The sequence below is a fragment of the Hippichthys cyanospilos genome, chromosome 1 (genome assembly GCF_059441005.1).
Source record: "Hippichthys cyanospilos isolate Australia breed blue-spotted pipefish chromosome 1, RoL_Hcya_1.0, whole genome shotgun sequence".
In the NCBI taxonomy this organism is placed as follows: Eukaryota; Metazoa; Chordata; class Actinopteri; order Syngnathiformes; family Syngnathidae; genus Hippichthys; species Hippichthys cyanospilos.
In genome coordinates this window covers 29,732,520-29,754,464 of record NC_142369.1, presented here as the reverse complement: position 1 = coordinate 29,754,464, position 21,945 = coordinate 29,732,520, and the positions used below count along the sequence as shown (strand labels likewise).

The window sequence follows — 21,945 nt, the reverse complement described above, 5'->3', positions numbered from 1 at the left end:
ACAGGACGCTTCCTGCTGAATATTTTTCAATGGACAAATATTTGTTGATATTTCTTTCTTTTTGACAACAGGTCTGACACGTTATGTTGATTTTTTGGGGGAATAAATATCAAATTCAGTTAAAGATTTATTTTTGTGAACCGATTGCTACTGCAACCCCAAAACGGGAACGCTTTGTGTTTAATATTCTTCTGTGGGCATTTTTTTAATCCAAAAAGGCTCCCATCCTCCCTGGCTGCTTGACTACAATTTTTCAACTGGAGGCTGGCCTGATTGCAGCCACGCTGTCTGAGCTGCAATACGCTTGGCATGCAAATGAGCAAAGTCAGTTGAATTTGGCGTACGCTTTCATATTTTTCGTGGCGCCATTTCGGTGAGCACCCAAAAGGGCATGCATTTTTGGGGATGTTTATGTTGCCGCACCACAGCGGGTGTTGTTCTTGACCTAATGGGATCCACCTGTTGAAAATGCCTCATTACCCTGTCTGACAGGGACAAAAGATTGCCTTCTGAGGATCATTGGTAGGACCGCAGCTGTTGATCAGCAAATTGGCAGCAGGCGTGAAGACGCAAAAGGGACAGATGAGCCATAGTTGCTGTCTCAGAAATGCTCTTTATTTCCAGAAAACCACTTCACAAAAATCAATGACACATTTTCAGACTCAACATAAATGAATACTTGAGTTGAAATCGGAAACAGGACCAAACATCAAATACAAAGTTTGGATCAAATCTTTGATTGGTAGAGCTTGGCTTTGGAAAATACAAACCACAACAAGGAAGAGTCGTTTGCGGGCACAAAACAAACACGGCAAACTAAATGGACAGTGTTCTCCCTTACTCAAACAAAACTTTCGACTTAAAAAACGCATCATCCCAAAGTATTGACAAATCACATTATTTGCTAATGTAATACCCTTTGCCACATACACTTTGTTTTCTGTCTACGCGGGAAGGCCAGTTTGATGAAGTTGGAGCCATATAGTCACAGAATATGACAAGACACTGGAAACACAAGTGAATACAATAATTAGACATTTCAGTGAGACCAACAATTACATTTAGATATATTTCACATTTAGACATTTAGTGTGTACATACTCGAATGGAGCAGCAATTTTTTTGTGGAACTTTCTAACAATCATGAGCCATTTGGATCAGCATTATAAATACGACAGCCTCTGCGTTGTGTATTTAGATTTCAATTACTCACAGCGACCGCTATATGGAAAAATTCAAACAGAAAGTGCAGTGAAGTGCATTGTACTGTTTTGGTCTGCCTGACCATTATGTGCTACTCCATAGGACATGACCCGAAAAGTCAGTCTCATCACGAGGTAACAGTCATGGCATTGTCCAAACTGAAATACAGCCAACCAAGAAGGGTAGTGTAAAACTACGCGTACAAGACAACTCATAATGACAAGAAAAAGAAAATCAACAGCAGTATCTGCTTGGGCACTGTGTGTAATAAATGCTCAATTGATGACCACGGGAGTGAAGAATTTAAGCAAGTACTTGAACAACTAGTCGCGCATACTATTGTTTATTCCCACTAGTTGTCGTCTAAGATTGCTTTACTCACTAGAAGTTCAAAAAAAAAAAAAAAAACAGAGAATGCCAGGACAACAGAATAGAGCCAGGTTTTGTCTCCTCGTTTACATAAACGCAAGGGGCTGCATGGGTATTCACAAGCAGACATTAGGAAAGGGGGGAAGAAAATTCTCGACCTAGCAGTTTTGCCAGAGTCACGTGACAGTTCGTCGGCCGCGTAGTCTGTTGAACTTCTGTCATAGCTTTTGTTGAGAGATTAACAGAGAACACACAATGTGGAGCGAGGCTCTGCCTGCCGGAGATTGTCTTAGTCCTGGTCGAAAACGCGTGGGGAATCCACCGCTTCCAAGCGGGCTCGCCTTCCGCCTGAAATATGGCCCAAAGTCTGCTCCTCCGGCCAAACAACTAACTGGAATCTCCTCGGGATTGGCTTCTTTGCTGCTACAATCAAACAAATATAGTTAAGGGGAACGAGGGGGAAAGAGACATTTTTCCAATGAATCCAGTCCTCCGCTCCTTATTTCCAAGAGCACCATCCACCTACACAGTAAGTCCACCGCGATGACCCGAGCTCCACTGCCAGCTAGCGCAGGTCCATTCTGCGACGTCTTGGTATTACGAGGTGTTGGGTCAAGTGTTACGCAAATCCTTTGCGCCTCAAAAAGGTGACTGAGTTGTAAGGTGTGAGGTTGGTGGAGATAAGGAAGTTAAGAGATTGCCGCGTGATCACGTTTCAGCCAGAGTTGCAAATGCCTCTGAGGGAAACACCCGATCACCTCTCACAGTAGTGAAGCGTGAAGTCTTTGGAGAGCTGCTTCTCACCTAAACCCCAAGGCTCCAGCTCATATTTGTTACCCATATCATCTGTGTCGTCCTCTGCACCTTCCTCTTCCTCTTCTTCCTCATAGTGGCTGGGTTCCTCGATAGACGTCTCCAACCGATAGCTGTAGGGTTGACCCTCTGTGTATTCGTAGATGGTCGGGAGACTGCTCTTCAGGCTACAGCGCCGGCGCAAAGCTACCAGAAGCGGCTGAGGCATGGTGAAAATATCCACATTGTTGCCAAGGTCTATCCAGGCCAGGCTGGAGAACTTCTTGGGGTCTTTCAGCATCTCAGTCAGGTCTTTGAGTATACTCAGGGTGAGACGGTTGCCATTGAGGGCGAGGGTGTTGAGTTTGGGTAGTGAGGCGAGAAGAGGAAGGAGCAGCTTCAGGTTTTCATCTTGGAGCTCTGTGAAGCTGATATCAACAGCCACCACACTGTCTCGATTGTTCTGGAGGTAGAAGGCCACTTGACGAATATCTCGGCTGGACAGAGGAATGCCTGACAAGTCCACCGTGTCATTGGACAGTTTCTTCTGGAGGGTTGTCTTGAGACTGTGTTGTGGAAAGGAATGGAAAGAACATCATTAAATCCATGGGTTACGCAGCTTGAAAAGGCGCAAACTAAATGGGGTGTTAGTTGGACCACTGATCTGGAAACATGGGCCTGGCTTCATGTTGTGTTCCTGCGTTGTGTAACGGGGAGTGAAAGGATAGGCTTGGGGCAAAAGGCTGACTAAGGCTGCAGCATGGCCACTGACTAAACAAAGGAGCCAAAACATCCGCTCCAGCCAAGAGCCCACTCGTCTTTTTAACGCAGCTAGTGAAAGATACAATACGCAATGCATATGGCGTACACGTGTACTAATTTGTGATGCCTTAATCAATTAGCTGTTGGCCACAGAGTAGGATTTTTTTTCAATTGCTATTTCATGCGCACACATGCTATTTTAGTTTGATAAATGGCCGCTTCCATTCACGGCCTCTCAATGTGGCGAGTGTGTGCTACTTTCGAGCTGCTACCGGCTCAGCTGGTTGACTGATCTTTTAAATTATGAAAATGGCAGGTACCTTTATAAATCACTGGGCTGCTGTATGTGTCACTTCCGATGCATTATAGAGATACATGGCCACAATGACAAGGGAGTGCTTTGCGAATGTACCCCGTGTGATTCACTCACGTTCAAAGAAAGCAAGGGCCAATGTCAAAATACCAAAAAAACATGTCATAAAAGCCAGTTCAATGCAAGTTCAACGTTTTAAGCACATAATGCGGTATATCTACTATTATATGCCATCCAAATGTTGCATTACAAGCTCTTCCACTTCCTTCTCTCAATGTATAGCCATGACAGCAAACTCAGGCACAAAAGTCTTATTGTTCCTGCATGTCTGGACTGGGGTAAAATGATCAAAACCTGGCATAAAAATAACGGTATAATGCACTCACATAGGGATTGAAAGGACACGAGTTTGAACTGATTTTCAAGTGAGATTAATCATGACATAATCGCTATCAGAGAATTACAGCTGCTCAGCAATCTACCTGTCAATTCAAGTAATTTATTTAACATCTTGATTACATAACCATGCTTTCAAATTTATCTTGCATAATATTTTTTTTTTCCTCTAGTAACTATGTGAGGATCGACCGTCATTGTATGGTAATAATTTACCATGTAGTATGGGCAACACGGGATTTAAATTATCAATCACAATTTGTAATATTAACTGTTATAAAAGCATAGTATGTGTATCTGAGATTGAACAAATCTGACAGTGACTAAATTTAATTTAATTAGTCTGGTTGACGTTTGGGGCAGTTTGGTGGAAGAGTGATGAGCACGTCCGCCTCACAGTTCAGGGACCTGAGCTCAAATCCACCTTGATTTCTGCCGGAAGACTTCCCGTGTCGAAACTGCATGCTCTCTTCGAGCCTGCATGGGTTCCCTCCTGGCACTCGGCTTCCCCCCGCCCTCCAAAAACATGCATGGCAGGTGTATTGGACATTCTGAAAGATCCTAAGGTGCAACCAGTTTAGGGTGTCCCAAAGTCGGCTGGGATAGGCACCAGCAAGCCTGCGACCCTAGTGAGGAGAAGCGGGTATACAAATTTGATGGATGGATGGTTGAAATTTGGAAAATTAATATGCAACCACTGGTAATATAGCTTTCAACAAGTTAGCTTTCAAAACAAGTGACAATGTCTCAAATTTGAGCCTTAGATGTGAATTTTTCACATCAGTTTATGCATGGCTCTTTATTTGTCACCTGAGAGGCAGTATTTTGGTTGAATTACTGTGTGTAGATACAGTCTAGGGTCCAGCATCTATTTTTATACTGCATGAGACCACAACTGAGATTTGGTCTATATCGTAAACGTGTTTTGGGGTTTAAATAGATCTGATTCCTGGCCTTCACAACCTCTGTATTGTCCTTCGCAGTACAGGAAATCCATCCTCAAAGTCCATATTAATACATTTATATATGAAGAGCCTTTTTAAAGCTTTGACCTGCTTTTAGTCATCTTTTAAAATGCAAGTATCCTGCTCCTTGTAGGGAATTGAGCAGTAAAAAAAAAACAACAAAAACCCCCCCAAAACAACTGCTGAGAAAAAGATCCTCCAATTCCCCCTTAATAGAAAATTACTATGACTAAATTGCATTGTTCTGGAGGTAGAAGGCTGTGCTGATCACTGCTTACATCAAACCTATCTGTCATTTTCTTTTAAAAAATGTGAGAGAAAATCTAAAATTAGCAGAACGAATAAGATAAAAACTAATTATTTGTGAGTGACAGTGAAACCATGCAAGGTTTGTTCTCGATTCAGAAGATAAAGCTTCCTCCATTATTAGCAGTTATAGTCAGCTACAATCGGATGCATAATGCAACTGTTTTCTTGCAAACTGAACTGATATTAAAATGATCACTATTCCTCCATTATGTATGAAGCTGAATGCTTAATGAGACCTCCTAGAGCAGGGGTCAGCAACGTGCAGCTCCAGAGCCACGTGCGGCTCTTTCATCCTTATGTTGCGGCTCTCTGTGGTTTGGGAAAATGAAAAAAATACTTGGTTCGGATCGACTACGAGGACGGCGTTACAAGCGATGCATTTGAATTACAGTCAATGACGTATGTGTGATTGGGTGGATAGGGCGACTTCTACAGTACGCGTTCAGTGCAACGGTACAAGAAACGTGATGCAAAACAACCAATCAGTATCGAGAAACATAAGTAACAGGAAACACAAATATAGTGCGGCCTTCCAAAATAAAAGCAGACATTTTAAAAGTAAGCTATAACTGAACATTAAAAACTAAAGTGCTTGAAGAATTCTTAACACAAAATAAATGTTAGCTTAATAACTTTGCATGTGAATGAGGATGGACTGAAACGTTGGGTCAGTCTGCTCGTTCTTTTCTTGAAACCAAGAAGGTAACAACCTTGGTTGACACAAACACGGTTAAATTTTCATATATGAATTTGTTTTGACTATTTAACAGAGTAGCTGACATCAGAGTTGTTCTTCAGGCTGCAAAATATCTGATAAACACCACTGCTGGTTGCAGCCAGGTCGTCCCTATTATTTTGTTGGCAACCAAGCAACGCTACATTTCAGATCAGTAGAATCTAACTTATCAATGATATATCAATTAAGCAATCAGTTATTATGCCCATTCTGAATGCAGCACATTTAACGCCTGATCCATAATAGCAACATAACAATCCTACTTTGAAGAAATTTTGAAAAAAGCTGCAGTGTCCAATGCACTGGTGCTCTGAGTTGAATAAATCAAACAGCAAAGCTCAAAAGTGAAGCGACCTTGCTGAGGCTCAGATCGTCTCTGTTGATCATCTGGCTCAAAATGTTGTCTTTATTTCCGACGACAAAAAAACTCCTATTTAGAAAACGAATGTGTTTACAGTAGCAAGCAGTAGCTTTTGAACGAGTAAAATACCGGAGCCAAACATGCACAAAGAAAGCTTATTTTGTATTCAGGATCTGCAGGAGAAAATGTCGGACCCCCCCTCCGCATCAGACAGATGGAAAATGTGATGCAGGGCCACTTTTGAAGAGAGCTCAAGAGAGAGAGAGCGACAGAGAGCGAGACAAGCCAGCGGCAATGGACAAGCAATGCATGTCATCAAGCACTTAAAAGGAAAGATGATTGACAGCTGTGGTTACCATGGCTTCCCTATCAGGCCGGCCTGTGGCCGGTTCTGTCCTAATTCAATGTCAGCTATGGAGATGGAAATCTCTAAAGCTCGCCTGAGTCGTGTCCTGCTCTGTGTTGTGCTGGCCAGCAGATTTATGACTGTTATTATTAGTGGTTGTCTGGACACAAGGGCTTACCATGCCTGGGATTTCCGTCGGGACATGCTCTGCCTCAGCCATTTTGAATGTGGGGTCAGGTGATAGATCAGCTGTCTGCAAATTTTATCTGATGACTTGATGGTGTCTGAATCCTGTCGACAAAGTAGAAAACAGCTTACAAAATCAAGCGTTGTTGTTTAAGGGTGGGACTCTGTCTTACGATTCCCTTAGCTTCTACATTTTGGGTCTACAATTCCGTTCGGAATCCATTTTCATTTAAAGAATTTTTCATTCAAAAGGATTTTATTCCATTCAATTAATGTTTTCTGCTTCACTCTAGAGCTGTGCGAATAATCATCATGCTACTTCTGTCTGCTTTGCAAAACAGAAAAAAAAAACATTTATGATGCTTTGAATCATAAGGAACCTGCCTTTTTCCACAGAAAAAAAAAAACGCAGACAAACATTCTTGTGGACCATGGGATATTTTAGAATAAATTCTAATTTGATTTTTGGCCCACCCCTATTCTTTTTTTTAATTGCTTTATTTTGTATTTCACCCATATGCCCAATCTTCAGCGATGCACAAATCAGCAAACGTTTTTTTGAGGGGGGATGACTTTGCAGTTCCAGTACAATACAAACTGGGCCATTCAGTCCTGATGGGATAGCTAAAAAGCTAAACTAAAAGATGGTCAAATTCACTACCTTGAAGATGCAATTTTATTTATTCTCATGACTGGGATTACCACCAGCAATTGCTTTGCTAGTCGACTTAGCACCAATAGTAGTCCTGATTAGTCGACTAATCGGATCATATGTAAATGTGAGCTGCTGCTCTTAACTCATTCAATGCAAGGAATGTATTTTCACATTTTTTAAGAGTCCAGACATTAAATCCCAGATAATTAAGTATTGTATCGATACCTTAGTGCATTAAGGTCATCAATTTCCAGATACTTAAGTATTTAATCGATACTTAAGTATCTGGGATAGAATGTCTGGGCTCTTAAAAAAAAAAAAAAATATGAAAATACGTTCTAGCGTTGAATGAGTAAACTAACCATCTTTCGAATTCAGCGTGACTTCTTTAATAGGTCTAGACATGAAAGATTGCTCTTTTTGTGGGCTAGCAGTGAATGATCTAATTATTCTACTTACTTGCATGTCGCGGGCATCGATCGAAAAAATGAAATGAATTACTTGCCATAAATAGTTGATTTCATCTGCCATTTTGTGGAATAACATTGAATTCATTCACTGAATTCAGGATGATAGTCAATTAAGGATCCATTTTTACTAGGCCGTCAGTGAATTAATTCAAATAATAGTACATTCGAATTTGATTAAACTTTGTATCTTGTGCTAGAAATCCTGACATGTTTAGAAACAATAGAGCGACTTAAATTATAATCTTTCGCTTTACGCATCTGGTGCATGTGAAAATGGAAGCAAAAACGAAACACTGTGCTGAATTGCACTAATACTATGAAACTACAAATACAAAAAGAAGTACTTGTAAACATATTTCACTATAGTATAGCACCAAGATGTTTAACTTAACCAAGCATATTTTAATGTGAAAAGTAGCAAAATCAGGTGACTAAAATTAGGACAATGTATTGCACTAAAGAAAACTGAAATAAACACTTGATTCCCCTTTTAATTCATTTTTTTCCCACTTAAACTTAATTGTATTTTTTTAAATTTAACCATCTTTCAAGCTGTTTTGTTTGGCTTCGTATGCATGCATAATTTCAAAGTAAAATGTTCAACACAATCAATGATAAAAGAAAATGCAGGAAGATGATTTTTTTTCTTGACCAGTGGCTCAGTAATTCATTGCATACTAAGCAGGACATTGTCTTCTAATGTTACTTCTAAACACACGGCGTAACCTGTGTGTGTATATACATATCTGCCTTCCATACACTACTGTCCATATATCAGAACTAAAATCAGGCATCAGTCACAGCGGGCTTCCTTTTTAGATGGAGCAACCCCGCCGTGATGCCATGAAAGGCGAGAGCTGACCTTCTTAGGATTCTGCATCTCTCGAGCCAAGCTCAGCAACAGCTCGTGCGAAATTGGATCCACCAGATTGAGGAACGCTGCGTTCTTGTATAAGATGTCGTTCAGCGAGGTCCCTTCAAGTCCCAGATCCTAAAAGAAAACAGCATAATCAATGAAATCCAAAGTCTAACTCGTGCTTAAAATGCCACAACACTCAACAATAACAATTTAGCAGGATGATTGTTCACCTAAAATAGAGGACATACACTAAAGTTGACCAATCCTCCGAAAACTAGAATTGATTACACATTAAAAAAAAAAAAGTTTGTAAAAATCTGGGCAATGAATCAACAAAAGATTTCAATTAAGTCCTCATTATCAAAATCACCGTTTTGAAAATGAGCAAAATTGTGCAATTGAGTTTTTGCACAAGTGGCAGAATGCAGGGTGGGTGTTTACGAGACGTGTTTTTCGGCATTTCAGCAAGTTATGTGCAAGCAAGGAATGTCGAGTTTATGTTAAAACTAATATCAGAATACATTATCGTTGTGCGAAAAATTTGCACAGCTCTGCAAATTCGCAATCCTTTTCAAATGAATGATTATTGGGTTTATTGCATTAAAATTGTCCAAAATGACAAAAAATAGAGACTTTATCGTTAGCCCGTGATTGGAAGTATAAATGGAATGCAAGACGTCAAGCGTGCACTGAGAAAGGCAACAGTCACTAAGCGTTTCAACTGTGCAACTGCCCTCATCAACAAGTCCACCATAGCGGCTTTAATGAGGCAAACTATAATGACAAGCACTTGGGCAGCGCATGCAACTTTAATAAGAAGTAAGCCTTAGAGACACAGATGCACGCCCGCACACACATTTGTTTTTTTTCTCCGCGCGATGGCCATTGATTGCAACAGACAGCTTGAGCGGGATGCTGGCAGCTCCAAATTACTGGCTCTCTTTTTAACAAGGGCAGCAGGCTCCACTGACAGAACAAGGAGAGAGGTTATGGATAATAAAAAATGGCATGAACAAAGACCACTTTAAACCAAGAAACTTTGTAGGAAAGTGCAAAAGAGTTTTCCTGAATTTGACAACAGTATGCTGATAGATATTGATGTTTTGGGACCAGACATGGAATAAATCCGTTTTCAATGACTGCAGTCGAAGCCAGCGATGTTTAAAAAGTAGCGGAGCAAGGGCTGAGCAATGCATCACTGATTAAATTCTTTTTCAACAGGCACTCTGCAGTTCATTTCAAAATCGAATGATGACTCAAATAGGAATGTGTTACAAACGATTCGCGCATTGTATTTACCCGTGCTCTTGCTTACCATATTCTAATCATTACATGGTAATTTTGTTTACTTGCTACAATTGAAGGATTTAATTAGTAGCATATATCTAATGTCTCTAACAATGGCTCTTATCAGAAGTGTAGGAAGTGCAGATAAAGCTCATTGTTTGCCATCAAGGGTTCCATTTGATTTGGAGTTATTGGGAGCCATTTCATAGCTATTTAAAACAGGTCTCTGAAAACAAAACTATATGGCTGGAATTCCAGATTGCCAGCCAAATAGGCCAGCCAAGTGGGTGGGTGGATGGGAGGAGGGGGGAGGGGGATAACTTCTGGCAGCAAAGATGGGATCTTTTTCTATCTCGAGATGTTACACACCAATTAAATATTAACTGCATAAATCTACAGGGTGCCATATGTGCGAAATTTCCTGCCCCAACGACATCATCTTGTTTAAGTAGCTGGTCTGTCTCATCCTGCCATGTCACTGAGTTGCTGTTTGCGTTTGGATATCTCATTTTTTGCCTCGCTTGGCGACAAGTGTTCGCTGTGTGCGGGTAAAGACCTCTGTCAAAAGTGTACTACACACCAAAGCAAATTTTCTGGTGTTTTTTCAGAGGAGAGGATTTGCATCATGGGAGGATATTGTTTTGCCACGCCAGCTATGTTGTTATGGTTTGTGTTGGTTTGCCTGACCGGCCACGTGCTGCTTCTGATTGGTGAGTTCGGCGTGAGAGGAGGGAGACACAGTTTTTGTGTGACATTTAAGTTGATACAACAGACCAAACCAGGAACACTGAACATAAACAAATGCCAATTGCAGGGCACAAGGGTGTGAACAACCATCCACGCTCCCAATCACACCTAAAGACAATTTAGATTGTCTAATTTACCTAACATGCATATTTTTGGAATGAGGGAAAACTCTGGAGTTCCCACACGAGCATGGGGGGAACATGCAAACTCCCAAATTCAACATGCCACCATCAAAGAATCATATTCAGTCATCAAGTGGGGACACTAAAAAAAATTGCTTGTACATAAAAGTATGAGGATTTCAAAACAAACAGAAAGAAAAAAATACACGAACCATTTATAACTGCAATGATGATATTATTATGATATTATTTGAGACTTCGGTGATTTAGGGCTATATAAATAAAATTTGATTGATAATAAAAAATAATAGCCATAATTTTATTGTTAAGGCCAAAAAACATTGCTTCAGGTTCCTGGAATCAAATTGCAAAAAAAAAAATAAAAAAAAAATCAAGTCCTGGGACCAAAAACAATTTTCTTTTGTGATTGTTACTTTGATGGATGGTGTACAAAGCACAATACTGTACACTTGGCGGAGGACAAGATATGTCACCATCAATTACAATGATTTCACTTCACTACATCAGTGCGGACAGCAGTATAACAGGGAAGATACAGCTACATATTTCCTTGTCAGTGACCTTTTCAAAGGGTGCGGGCCATTATGGAGCGTCTAGTGCTGAAGTCTGCTCTAATAGGTCTGCTGAAAAAGCCCAACGAGACTCGGTAAGGCGAAAAAAAAAAACAACCCTGGACAATCCAAAAGAGGACAGCGGAGGAATTATGGAGACAAGCCCCGTCCTTATTTGAAAATAGCATCTGGTCTCGTGTTGTAATTTTTCATTCAGAGTGTAGCTTTTCCTTTATAAAATCAACACTACACAATTGACCAGGAGTGAAAGTGACCGTTGTGATGAGTCACATGCTGTGTCTGCCATTTGGACCATGTGTCTACAGCACACCCTGTCACTGGCCTACTTTCTATAACATCAAACACATCAGGAGGTGGCTATGTGCGAAGATGCAGTCGTAAAGATGGTTTGTCACAAAACATTTCAGACATTTTTTTCACTTGCTGTTGACTGAAAACAACACCACATGTGCTCAGGTCTTGGATAACAACCAATCATGGCTCAGCTTGTGAGCGTCACGATCAAATCCAGAAAACAAATGATCGGTAATTGAGCACATATGGTGCTTCTTCCAGTCAAGAGCGCGTGGAAAAAATGTTTTAAAGTTGCTAATAGTTCATGAAAATAGATTAGTTATAAAATCAATTTAGTTATCAAATTTATCATTACTGAGCCCCGAGCGAGAGTAATGCCATCTTCACCCGACAGAAGTGGAAAACGGCCACTCCTTGAGATAAGATGAAAAAGAGTGGATTTTTTTGCTTGATATTTCAGAAACACAAAAGAATGTTATCTTTGGACTAGTGAGGCCACATAGAACGCAAAACGAAAAATAGTTTTCGATTTGATCTCCCCTTTAATCATATCTTGCACATAATGAAATTCTTAGTGAATATTTACGCAGAGCATGCAGTCAGACTATATTGTAAAACCAATAGTCGTTCTAGCAAACGCAACAGCAGGAATGACAAGATTCGAGACGGTCTAGTGACAGACAGTCTGGTGTCCATCTGTTGCATTTGGATGGCACCAGTACCATAACGGGCCCAAGACAGGACAACAGCAGGTTCCGTCTGACATGTCTCAGCGAGTCTCCCATGTGTTTGATCTCACCTTCCTCAGTAATCTGAGCACGTCGGTTGCCTGCTCCATCCTGCGATCGCGAAGCAGCTTCTGGATCTCCCTGATCCACGCCACCCGCCTCACGTAGGGGCTGTGGTTGTTCCGACGCAGCATCCCAGGCAGTTTGTCTGTCTTCAGCATCAGGGCGAACAGGAAGTCCCCGCCTGCCCGGCCGCTTCGACTGTCGCCCTCCGTCGCGACATCGAGGAGCCTGCGTCGCTTTTTGGAGAAATTCTCATTGTCCAAGCTGTTCTGTCTGCTCAGTCTGGAGCCCATGGCGATATGTGGCGCGGGTTGCGGGCTGCCTTGTTGTTGTTGTTGTTCCGAGCTAGACGGGATTAGCAGCAGAGCTGACCCATGGCCAGCCACTTCTGAACACGGCGTCGTGCTGTCTGCCTCTACCGCCGGTCCCCACTAAAGCATCCGCTGTGCAACCACAACAAAACTTTCCCCTCGATCTTCACTCGAATTCAACGTATATTTCTCCTTAATTTGTAATCTGATGTGTCGAACCTTCCCGGGGCTCAGGTGATGGTGGCGACCATAACGACGAGGACTCGATGCAACGGCTCCTTTATCGCGAACAGTCCCTGCTTGTTTTTACGCTGCTGTTTAGGTTTGAGCAGCGTGGGGAACGTCTGACCAATCGCAGCACGCCTAGCCCATTGCGCGTCCCTCCTCCTTGGCCTGACCCCCCCCCCCCCCCCCCCCCCCCTCCGTGAAGTGCAATTTGAAAGCATAAAAGTGACAAGTAATAGAAGGATTTTGTTTAAATTGATTTGAAATAATTCCAGTACTGGATACGCCAGTCGCTCTACAAGTGAAGGACAATTTAGGCACCGACATTTGTTTTAGAAAGGACATTTGATCATTTTTGGTTACGTGTTCATAGGGTAAAAACAGAAACCAAAGCGTCCCATAACTTGTTTCGTTCTGGTCAATCATCAACAGTAAACTTTTTTTTAATGCAAACTGCCGATATATATCAATAAGATAAATAATACGATTATTATCCATGGCAATTATATAAGTATGCAGAAACCTGCATCTTTTTAACATTAACAAAAGAAAAAAACAAAATAAAAGATCTTTCAACAACTGTTAATGATTTTTTACAGCGTTTTCATGGATTACAGCTTAGTCCAAAACTGAAAAAAAAAACAAGTGCGTCAAACTGCCTGAAACTTTAAAAAAAAAAATCTTATTTCATGGCACCACGTAGTTAGCACACTACCAGGTGTGTGCCATCCTTTGTCTAAAATACTGCAAGAAAGATGTTGAAAAAAATGCCCGAAAAATGGTCAAAACACTGCACAAGGGTTAAAACAGCTATCGGTGTGTACAAAGTGCTGTGCATTTTGCGAAATTGGTCATGTAATAACAGAGTAAGTTAACACAAAGTAAACCAAGAAACAAAATGATAATAACTAAATGTAATTATTTTAAAGTAAGAATAGAAAATACAAACCAAAAAACATACAATGCGACGGTGCCCAGTTACTTGTCTAGGACTCACTCAGTTTCAGAATAATGACAGAAAATATTTGTGAGGCAGCACAGTGAACCATTGGTTTCCATGTCTACAGAGGTCCGGTGGCCAACAGGAAATTTGTGAGTGTCCCGAACGGTGGGCCCATTCTCAAAAGCAAGAGATTGATTACTGATCATCAGCCAACTGCAACACATATAGCAACCATTCTCACCCACATTTACATCCACACACAATAAAGTCTTCATCACATATGGATATAAAATAACTTACACTATCCATCCATTGTTTTTACGGTATATTATGCATGTCCTTATTATAAGTCAATCAATCAATTGATTGATTGATAAGTGGGTGAGCTAGAGCCTGTAAATTAGGGGAGAGGTGAGTCGCAGGAGCTACCAAGTAATGAAAGATGGTGAATTGTATGTAGTCTTCTGTTGTAAATGATCATTGGCATTTCTGTGGCGGACTTTGAACCTGGGAGATTCAGAACAAGACAAGTGTGATTAGATTTAGATGCAATCAAGGCAGCAACAGCAGGAGCAGCAGCAGCAGCCGCAGCATTATTAGTCTTGCCCAGCAGCTGCAGCAGCATGAACAGCAGACGGAGAATTAAGAGGTAATACACAAGGGAGCATGCTGTTGAGAAGCTTGAATAACAAATAGCGGCAAGACTGGTGCAGTCTAACATACATCAATTGGTGTGAGATGAGAGTAGAATAAGTGAAATAGATTGTGACCTTGCAAACATGCCACTGCTGGCTGAAGAAATAACACAGGCAAAGGCCCACATCTCTCTTCAAATCCCAGTTACTGTGTTTTCACTTTGACTTACAAACTTTAGCATCACTGGTACTGATGACATCGATCCTTGCGGGGGCCACAACCGAGGGTACACTTGTACATCCCTTGAGATCGGCATCAAGTACACTCCCATTGTGCTGGTTCAAAACAATGGCGTTTGGTTTGGATTGAGTCAATCAGTCAGATAGTTTAAAACTGAAACATAGATATTGTGATATTCTAATCTTTTTTTGTAGATACCAGTCATGAGGTTAGGAAAAAATTATGAAAAATTCCCATTTTAAAACATGAATGACATTATTTTAATTGGCAAGGGGCTTTGGTCACCAGTTATAACAACACCTTCAGATTGTGGGGGGGGATTGATCAATACAGGTAGTTGCAGCATGTTACTTTTCACCAAAAGTAATCTTGGATAGATATCAGCTTACCTGTGACACTAATGAACAGCATATAGAAACTATATAGATATCTCATAATGGACATTGTTGAATTCACGCGGCAGGAAAATGGTTGCAAAGCCTCTGATTGCTGGCCTGGTGGTCCTTCTGGTGGTTGTTGTCGGCCTGTTGCTCTTCATGAGCATGGGGAAGAAAAACATGACAGCTCCTTCGGGCCACTTGTTCCTAAATGCCGCTGTCGCTGCTGATGCTGGCAGGTGTTCGGAAATCGGAAGGTAAGGAGGCGTTTGTTTATCTAATGCACGATTAATGATCTGTGCATATGCTACGAACTTCTTGAATGTTTGTAGGGACATTTTAAAGAAGAACGGTTCAGCGGTGGATGCCTCTATTGCTGCCTTGCTTTGTGTAGGCCTTTTTAATGCACACAGCATGGGTATTGGAGGAGGAGTCTTCTTTGTCATCTACAATGCTTCCTCAGGTGGGTCTTCCTCATTACTTGTTTTGCCTTAGTGATGTTTAATGAGTAAAACTAACTCTTCCTTTCCTTACATTTTCTATTCAACAGGGAGTGTTGAAACTATTGATGCAAGGGAGACAGCACCCAAGAAAGCCACTGAGGATATGTTTGGCAACAACACACAACTTTCCCGTACAGGTAAAATCCCAGCCAATGCAGACAGTTGAGTTTTTGCAGAATCCACACAAGGTGGCACAAGGCAGCTTTTATGTACCATTTCAATATGACTGGAATAGTATTGGCCTTATTCAAATGCGCAGCATGTGATATAACAGTTGGAGTTGTAGCAGTAGTATCGCTGGTCTTGTAACTGTAGGCATACAGTAGTATAGTACACTATATATGAATAGACATGTAATATTCAAAAGACTGATAATGGTTGCACATGACAGGCGGATTGTCCATTGCCATCCCCGGGGAGATTCGCGGCTATGAGATGGCACACAAGAGACATGGCAGGCTGCCGTGGAAGGAGCTGTTTGAGCCAAGCATCGCCTTGGCCCGTGGAGGCTTCCCCATTGGAAAAGCCTTGGCTCATGCCATCTTTAAAAGCAAGGATTTCATTCAAGGAAACCCTAACCTTTGGTGAGGAGAAAGCATCATCTACGCATTTTAATAGGTGGCAGCACGAATTTTGAAATTCTATTTGCGTTGCTTTTTAACTTTCCAAAGAAAATACTGTGTAGCTTGGGATATAGACATATTTGGATATTTAAATAAATGCTGAGCAAAAGAAAAACCCTTTGGTAGTGATTCTCTATTCATTCAAGTCGCGATATATGTATTCCGTTGGATCAGTCCTCGTTTGACTCATCCGACGACATCGCTGCATGGTGAAAACATTTTTTTTCCTGTTTTCTTACAGTGAAGTGTTTTGCGACTCACAAAAAAACATTCTCAGAGAAAATAACATGGTAAGATTCCCAAAGCTGGCAGACACATACCAAAGAATAGCAGAAGAGGGTCCAAACGTGTTCTATAATGGCTCAATGGCGCAGAGACTCGTGGATGACATCCAGGCAGCAGGTCTTGTTTATTACACTATTAAAAATGGAAAACAATGTGCATGTACAGAAAAAAAATAAAATTAAACAAAAAAACAAATGAAATTTCCATCATTGTTGTAGGTGGGATTATCACCTTGGATGATTTGTTGGAGTACCAGCCAGTACTAAATGAAAATCCCCTAAAACTGAGTGTTGGCGAATACACCGTGTATGTTCCGGATGCACCCTCAAGTGGCCCGGTGTTGGCACTCATTCTCAACATAGTCAATGGTGAGTCGCCTGGTTTTGTGTAGACCTGCATTGGGAAGGATGTCAACCATCCTTGTGTTTGCGGGCTCTCCTATCTATGAGGCTGATGTCACCGAGGTGGTCAAAAATCTCCTTGGTGGCAAGGCCCTGGGGGTGGATGAGATCTGCCTGGAGTTCCTAAAGGCTCTGGATGTTGTAGGGCTGTCTTGGCTGACAAGCCCCTGCAACATTGCATGGGCATCGGGGACAGCGCCTCTAGATTGGCACACCGGGTGGTCTCTCTTTTTAAGAAGGGGGACTAGAGGGTGTGTTCTAACAATAGAGGGGTCACCCTTCTAGTCTCCCCGATAAAGTACATTTATGGGTGCTGGAGAGGAGGTTCTGTCAGGAGGTTGAACCTCGGATTTAAGAGGAACAATGTGGTTTTTGTTCCTGCCATGGAACTGTGGCCAAGCTCTATATCCTCGGCAGGATCCGAGGGTGCATGGGAGGTTGACCAAACCGGTCTACATGTGCTTTGTTGACCTGCACCTCTAAATCTGAGAAACATGGTCCTCGCTTGTTCTTGCTCACGAGTGAGAGTAGGATGGAATGGGAGCTCGCCGTGTGGATGGGTAGATCGTCCGCTACGCTGCAGACTCTGTACCGGTCTGTCCTGGCAAAGAAATAGCTGAGCCGAAAGGTGACGCTCTATATTTACCGGTCGATCTACGTTCCTGGCCTCACCTAAGGGCACGAGCTGTAGGTTGTGACCAAGAGAACAAGAACAAGATGTGAACAAGATCCCGGATCCAAGCGGCCGAAAGGAGTTTCCTCCGCCGGGTGTCTGGGCTCTCCCTTAGAGATCATCCGAGAAGGGCTCAGTGTCGAGTTGCTGCTCTTCCGTGTTGAGAGGAGCCAGTTGAGGCGGTTCGGACATCTGGTTAGGATGGTTCCCAGACGCCTCCCTGGTGAGGTGTTCCAGACACCTCCCATCAAATGGAGGCCCTGGGGACCACCCAGGACACGCTGGGGCGAACATGTGTCTCGGCTGGTCTGGGATTGCCAGAGGATCTTCCTGGAGTAGTTGGGAGTTGGGAGGGAAGTCTGGGCTTCCCTGCTGAGGCTGCTGCCCATGTGAGCCGACTCCAGATAAAGCATAATGACGGTTGGATGGACGGACTTTTGCCCCATTGATATTTTGCAGGTTACAACTTCACCGACACAAGCGTTTCAACAGCTGAGATGAAGACCCTTACGTATCATCGCATCATAGAGGCTTTCCGTTTTGCTTATGCCAAGAGGAGCAGACTCGGGGATCCACAATTTCTCAATATCACAGATGTAAGCTTTCATGCTTTTGCTGCACTCTTAAAAACCGATTGGTTACGCAATGATTTTAATTACGCTGACTAATAGCTTGTTAGGAATTTGACCAGCCCGGTTGGTGCCGTTTAATTGGTTATAAAAAAAAAATGAAATTGGTTATGGAGAGTACACTTTGTAACTTGTTGTAACATTACATATAGTATTATCTTGCTCAAAATGAACAAGTCGTATCGTCGTTTAAAGCAAAGGATTGGGCACACATAGCTACCAACTAGATATTTTTGGGGTCAATTTGACCTATCCATTTTTATCGTGTGCTTTTCACAAAATAACAGTTTGTGAAAAGAACACTCCAAAAAAAACCCCAGAACAAACCAATAAGCAAGCAGGCCCCATGAGAAATGTCGTCCCACTTTACAATCGATTTATTATTTCGGATACTGTTTGAGAAATATTGCTGGTGGGAATGGCAGCATTTCCCACAATTTGGTGCGGTGGAAGGTCTTAATATCAAGGCCTGGATACAAACATAGTTTTTGTTTCGGCCGATCACGTATGAAGAAAACATTTCAATTTTGTGTTCTTAGTCTTTAAACTGCAAATGTCTTGGCTCATTGCAGCTCATCCAAAACATGACATCGGCCTTCTTTGCTGAAGGCATAAGGAAGAAAATTACAGACGACACCACTCATCCAGACATTTACTATGAGCCGGATTATTTTGTACCAGACAACCACGGGACAGCTCATCTGTCGGTGATAGCGGAAGACGGAAGCGCCGTGGCAGTCACCAGCACCATTAATCTCTAGTAGGGTTCTTATCTGCCTTGGCAAAATCAATCCTAACATTGACTTCAGTTTGACCTACAGTGTCAGTCTGGGTATTTCTGTGGCCATAGATTTGCAAAACAGTGCATGCAGCAAAAAAAAATACATTTTTCATACACTGGCCAAATGGAGGTTAAATTGAATGTGTGTTGACTAAATGTCTTCTTTTTTTGTCTAGCCTTTAGCTGAGATAGTTTATATTGTGAGTTCAATTTTGTTTGTTTTGGCATCCTTACGTCGTAACGATCTGGCACTTTCAAAGTAATTGCATAGAGCATAGATATGCATTCATTCAGTATTGATATGAGCAATTTTGGTATATGTTTGGTAAAAATGTGAAACTATATGAATATAGCCATTTAAAAAATATAACGCTTGTCATTTTTAGCTTAAAAAATGGCCAAAGTATGAATAATGTTGGGTCTTAACTATGTTGTTGCTAAATTGATATGCTTGTTTGGGCAACTAGTTTCGGCTCCAAAGTCATGTCTCGATCAACTGGAATCATCTTCAACGATGAAATGGATGATTTCAGCTCTCCATATATAACCAATGGTTTTGGTATCCCTCCCTCGCCCAACAACTTCATCCAACCAGGTGAGATCCGTCCGCTATCAGTAATTGTCAGGAAATGCGCGTGGTTGTCATGTGCTTTTTTTGTTTCTTTGCGCATTTGCCATCCTTGGAAAACCGAGAGAGATGTTCTGAAATAAATCAGTCACCATATTGCATTATGATCATCTGTTGCAGGAAAAAGGCCTCTTTCTTCCATGTCTCCCACAATCATCTTTGATAAAGATAAAAGAGTTAAAATGGTTGTGGGAGCGTCTGGAGGCACAAAAATTACCACAGCTACTGCTTTGGTAGGACCGCACCCATGCGTCGCAAAGATGAGGGCTCATTCTTTTAACGTAGTTTCCTGACAGTCCATGCTCCTTTTTGTCCTGTGAACAGGTCATTCTGAACTCTTTGTTTTTTAAGTACAACCTGAGGAAAGCGGTGACGGAGCCGAGAGTCCACAATCAGCTCAATCCAAACTTGACAATTGTGGAGCAGAACTTTGAAAAGGTGAGGAAAGATAACACATGCTAAAATGGCACCTGGTCTCTTGCACAATTTCTCGTTCATTAAATTACTGTATTTCTCCGTGTATGTCTAGTTTTTTCCCCTCATTTTCAACTCCTGTATCGGGGAGGTCGACATACCTGCATCAGAATCAGATCAATTTTTTCCACATATCTGTGTCTGAATAGCATTAATTCAAATACAAAATTAGCAATATCATGTCATTTACAAGGCTTAAAACAATTACATACACCTCGAATTCAATATACTGTAGTATGCACTCATTTTAGCACATTTGCACTTTTAAATTCACTTTCTTCAAGCGCCGCCTTATTGCCTCTTTGTTGTCCACAACAAGGATGCGTGGATAATTTGTCCAGCGGACTTTGCCAATTACAGTATGAAAAGGAAAAGACGGCTTGACTTGTCTGTTCAAAGATAAAAATGTGAGCGTGATGGCCAAAAACGAAAAACAAAACAAAAAACGCAAGTGTGCTATTCAATATACGATAAAGAAATGCGTCTAGTAAGTAAGTAGCGGAATTTCATCATTTTAATAACACACACCATGCATTTCAATTGAACGGCAATGATATGTGTAACCACTAAAGTCAGGGGTAGACTTATACACACGTTTTCATAAAATCCACCCAAGTTGAAGGAAAAAAAGGGGAGCGGGGTTGACTTGCACGATGTCGACTTGTACACGGAGAAATACGGTAAGAGAAATTGGAAACTATGACTGTTTCAGATGTCATAGACCTACTTGGTTAACGTGGCATACACTCTACAGTAACAAAAGAATAATGAAAGATGATTGCTCTGGCCTACAATGGCACTATTTATTGTGCTATAAACAACTGCTTGCTAAACCACACACTACAAGACTGGCATGCATCTATGCGTGTGTGTGATTATACCAGAGAATCCTAGAAGGCTTGATCTGGAAGAACCACGCAACACAGCTCCAAAGGAATCCAGATTCTGTGGTTCAGGTGGTGATGCGACAGGGAAAGCATCTCTGCGCAGAATCGGACCCCAGGAAAGGAGGATACCCTGCCGGATATTAATGCGGTTCCAGACCCCGCTCAGAAAAATGCATGCCAGGGTACCTCTGAGAGACAAACTATAAACATCCAGCATTGCTGCCGTTATTTTTTTTACGACGTTCCATCAGTTGTGAAAGGTCTGTTTTGAACTTGCACCTATGTTATTCAGTATTTAAGAGAGAATATGGTGATGTTTTTAATTTTTTTTAAGGATGTTGAGTAAAGCTTACATTATTTGGAATGTATCGTACGTTTCCCAAAAAAAATACACATTCAGCATTAATGTAAAATACACCTTCTTAGTTGAAATGTTGGTGAAAATATAACTGACAATGAATGTTGGACAAGTGTTTTGACACTACTTTTTAGCCATCTAACACAGCAAGCGGTTCTACTTGCATGCAGCTGCTCTTCACAAAACTTCCAGTTCTTTGCCTGTTAAATGTCCTCCAATATCTTCTGATCTGTAATGTTATCCTGATTGCTGAAGATGAACAATGATGTTGTTTCTTTGCCACAAAAACAACCATTAACTTATTTCTTTACAGTAAATTATAATTTTTATATAGAGTTGCTGTTAAGTACATGTAATGTTGAAAGCATCTGCAAATATATTTTTCTAAAACATTCATTGCTTTTATGCTATGTTT

At 41.4% G+C, this 21,945-nt stretch overlaps 2 protein-coding genes across 2 annotated transcripts; one reads left to right on the top strand and one right to left on the bottom strand.

The window, feature by feature from the left end:
- Window positions 1-593: 593 nt before the first annotated feature.
- Window positions 594-13,212, bottom strand: lrrc75ba (leucine rich repeat containing 75Ba). Its single transcript, XM_088426937.1, has 4 exons — window positions 12,565-13,212; window positions 8,726-8,854; window positions 6,731-6,843; window positions 594-2,930 (listed from the first exon to the last, which is right to left on the bottom strand). The coding sequence occupies exons 1-4, from the start codon at window positions 12,847-12,849 to the stop codon at window positions 2,327-2,329; spliced, it is 1,131 nt and encodes a 376-aa protein (XP_088283063.1). The 5' UTR covers window positions 12,850-13,212; the 3' UTR covers window positions 594-2,326.
- Window positions 13,213-15,234: 2,022 nt separating this feature from the next.
- On the top strand, window positions 15,235-21,945 carry ggt1a (gamma-glutamyltransferase 1a). The gene is made up of 12 exons (XM_088426926.1): window positions 15,235-15,545; window positions 15,621-15,751; window positions 15,839-15,928; window positions 16,183-16,375; window positions 16,656-16,816; window positions 16,918-17,067; window positions 18,233-18,369; window positions 18,975-19,162; window positions 19,651-19,778; window positions 19,932-20,044; window positions 20,136-20,249; window positions 21,170-21,945. Exons 1-12 carry the CDS (start codon window positions 15,379-15,381, stop codon window positions 21,314-21,316), a joined length of 1,719 nt encoding a protein of 572 aa, XP_088283052.1. The 5' UTR covers window positions 15,235-15,378; the 3' UTR covers window positions 21,317-21,945.

Bases quoted from the DNA above. Each gene is read 5' to 3' on its own strand.
- ggt1a (XM_088426926.1), top strand. From the start codon at position 15,379: ATGGTTGCAAAGCCTCTGATTGCTGGCCTGGTGGTCCTTCTGGTGGTT. The intron at 19,779-19,931 runs GTGAGATCCGTC...CATCTGTTGCAG, and splicing joins CAACAACTTCATCCAACCAG to GAAAAAGGCCTCTTTCTTCC. The intron at 20,045-20,135 runs GTAGGACCGCAC...TCCTGTGAACAG, and splicing joins TTACCACAGCTACTGCTTTG to GTCATTCTGAACTCTTTGTT.
- lrrc75ba (XM_088426937.1), bottom strand. From the start codon at position 12,849: ATGGGCTCCAGACTGAGCAGACAGAACAGCTTGGACAATGAGAATTTC. The intron at 6,844-8,725 runs GTCAGCTCTCGC...CTTTGTCGACAG, and splicing joins AGATGCAGAATCCTAAGAAG to GATTCAGACACCATCAAGTC. The intron at 2,931-6,730 runs GTAAGCCCTTGT...TCCACAACACAG, and splicing joins CGACGGAAATCCCAGGCATG to TCTCAAGACAACCCTCCAGA.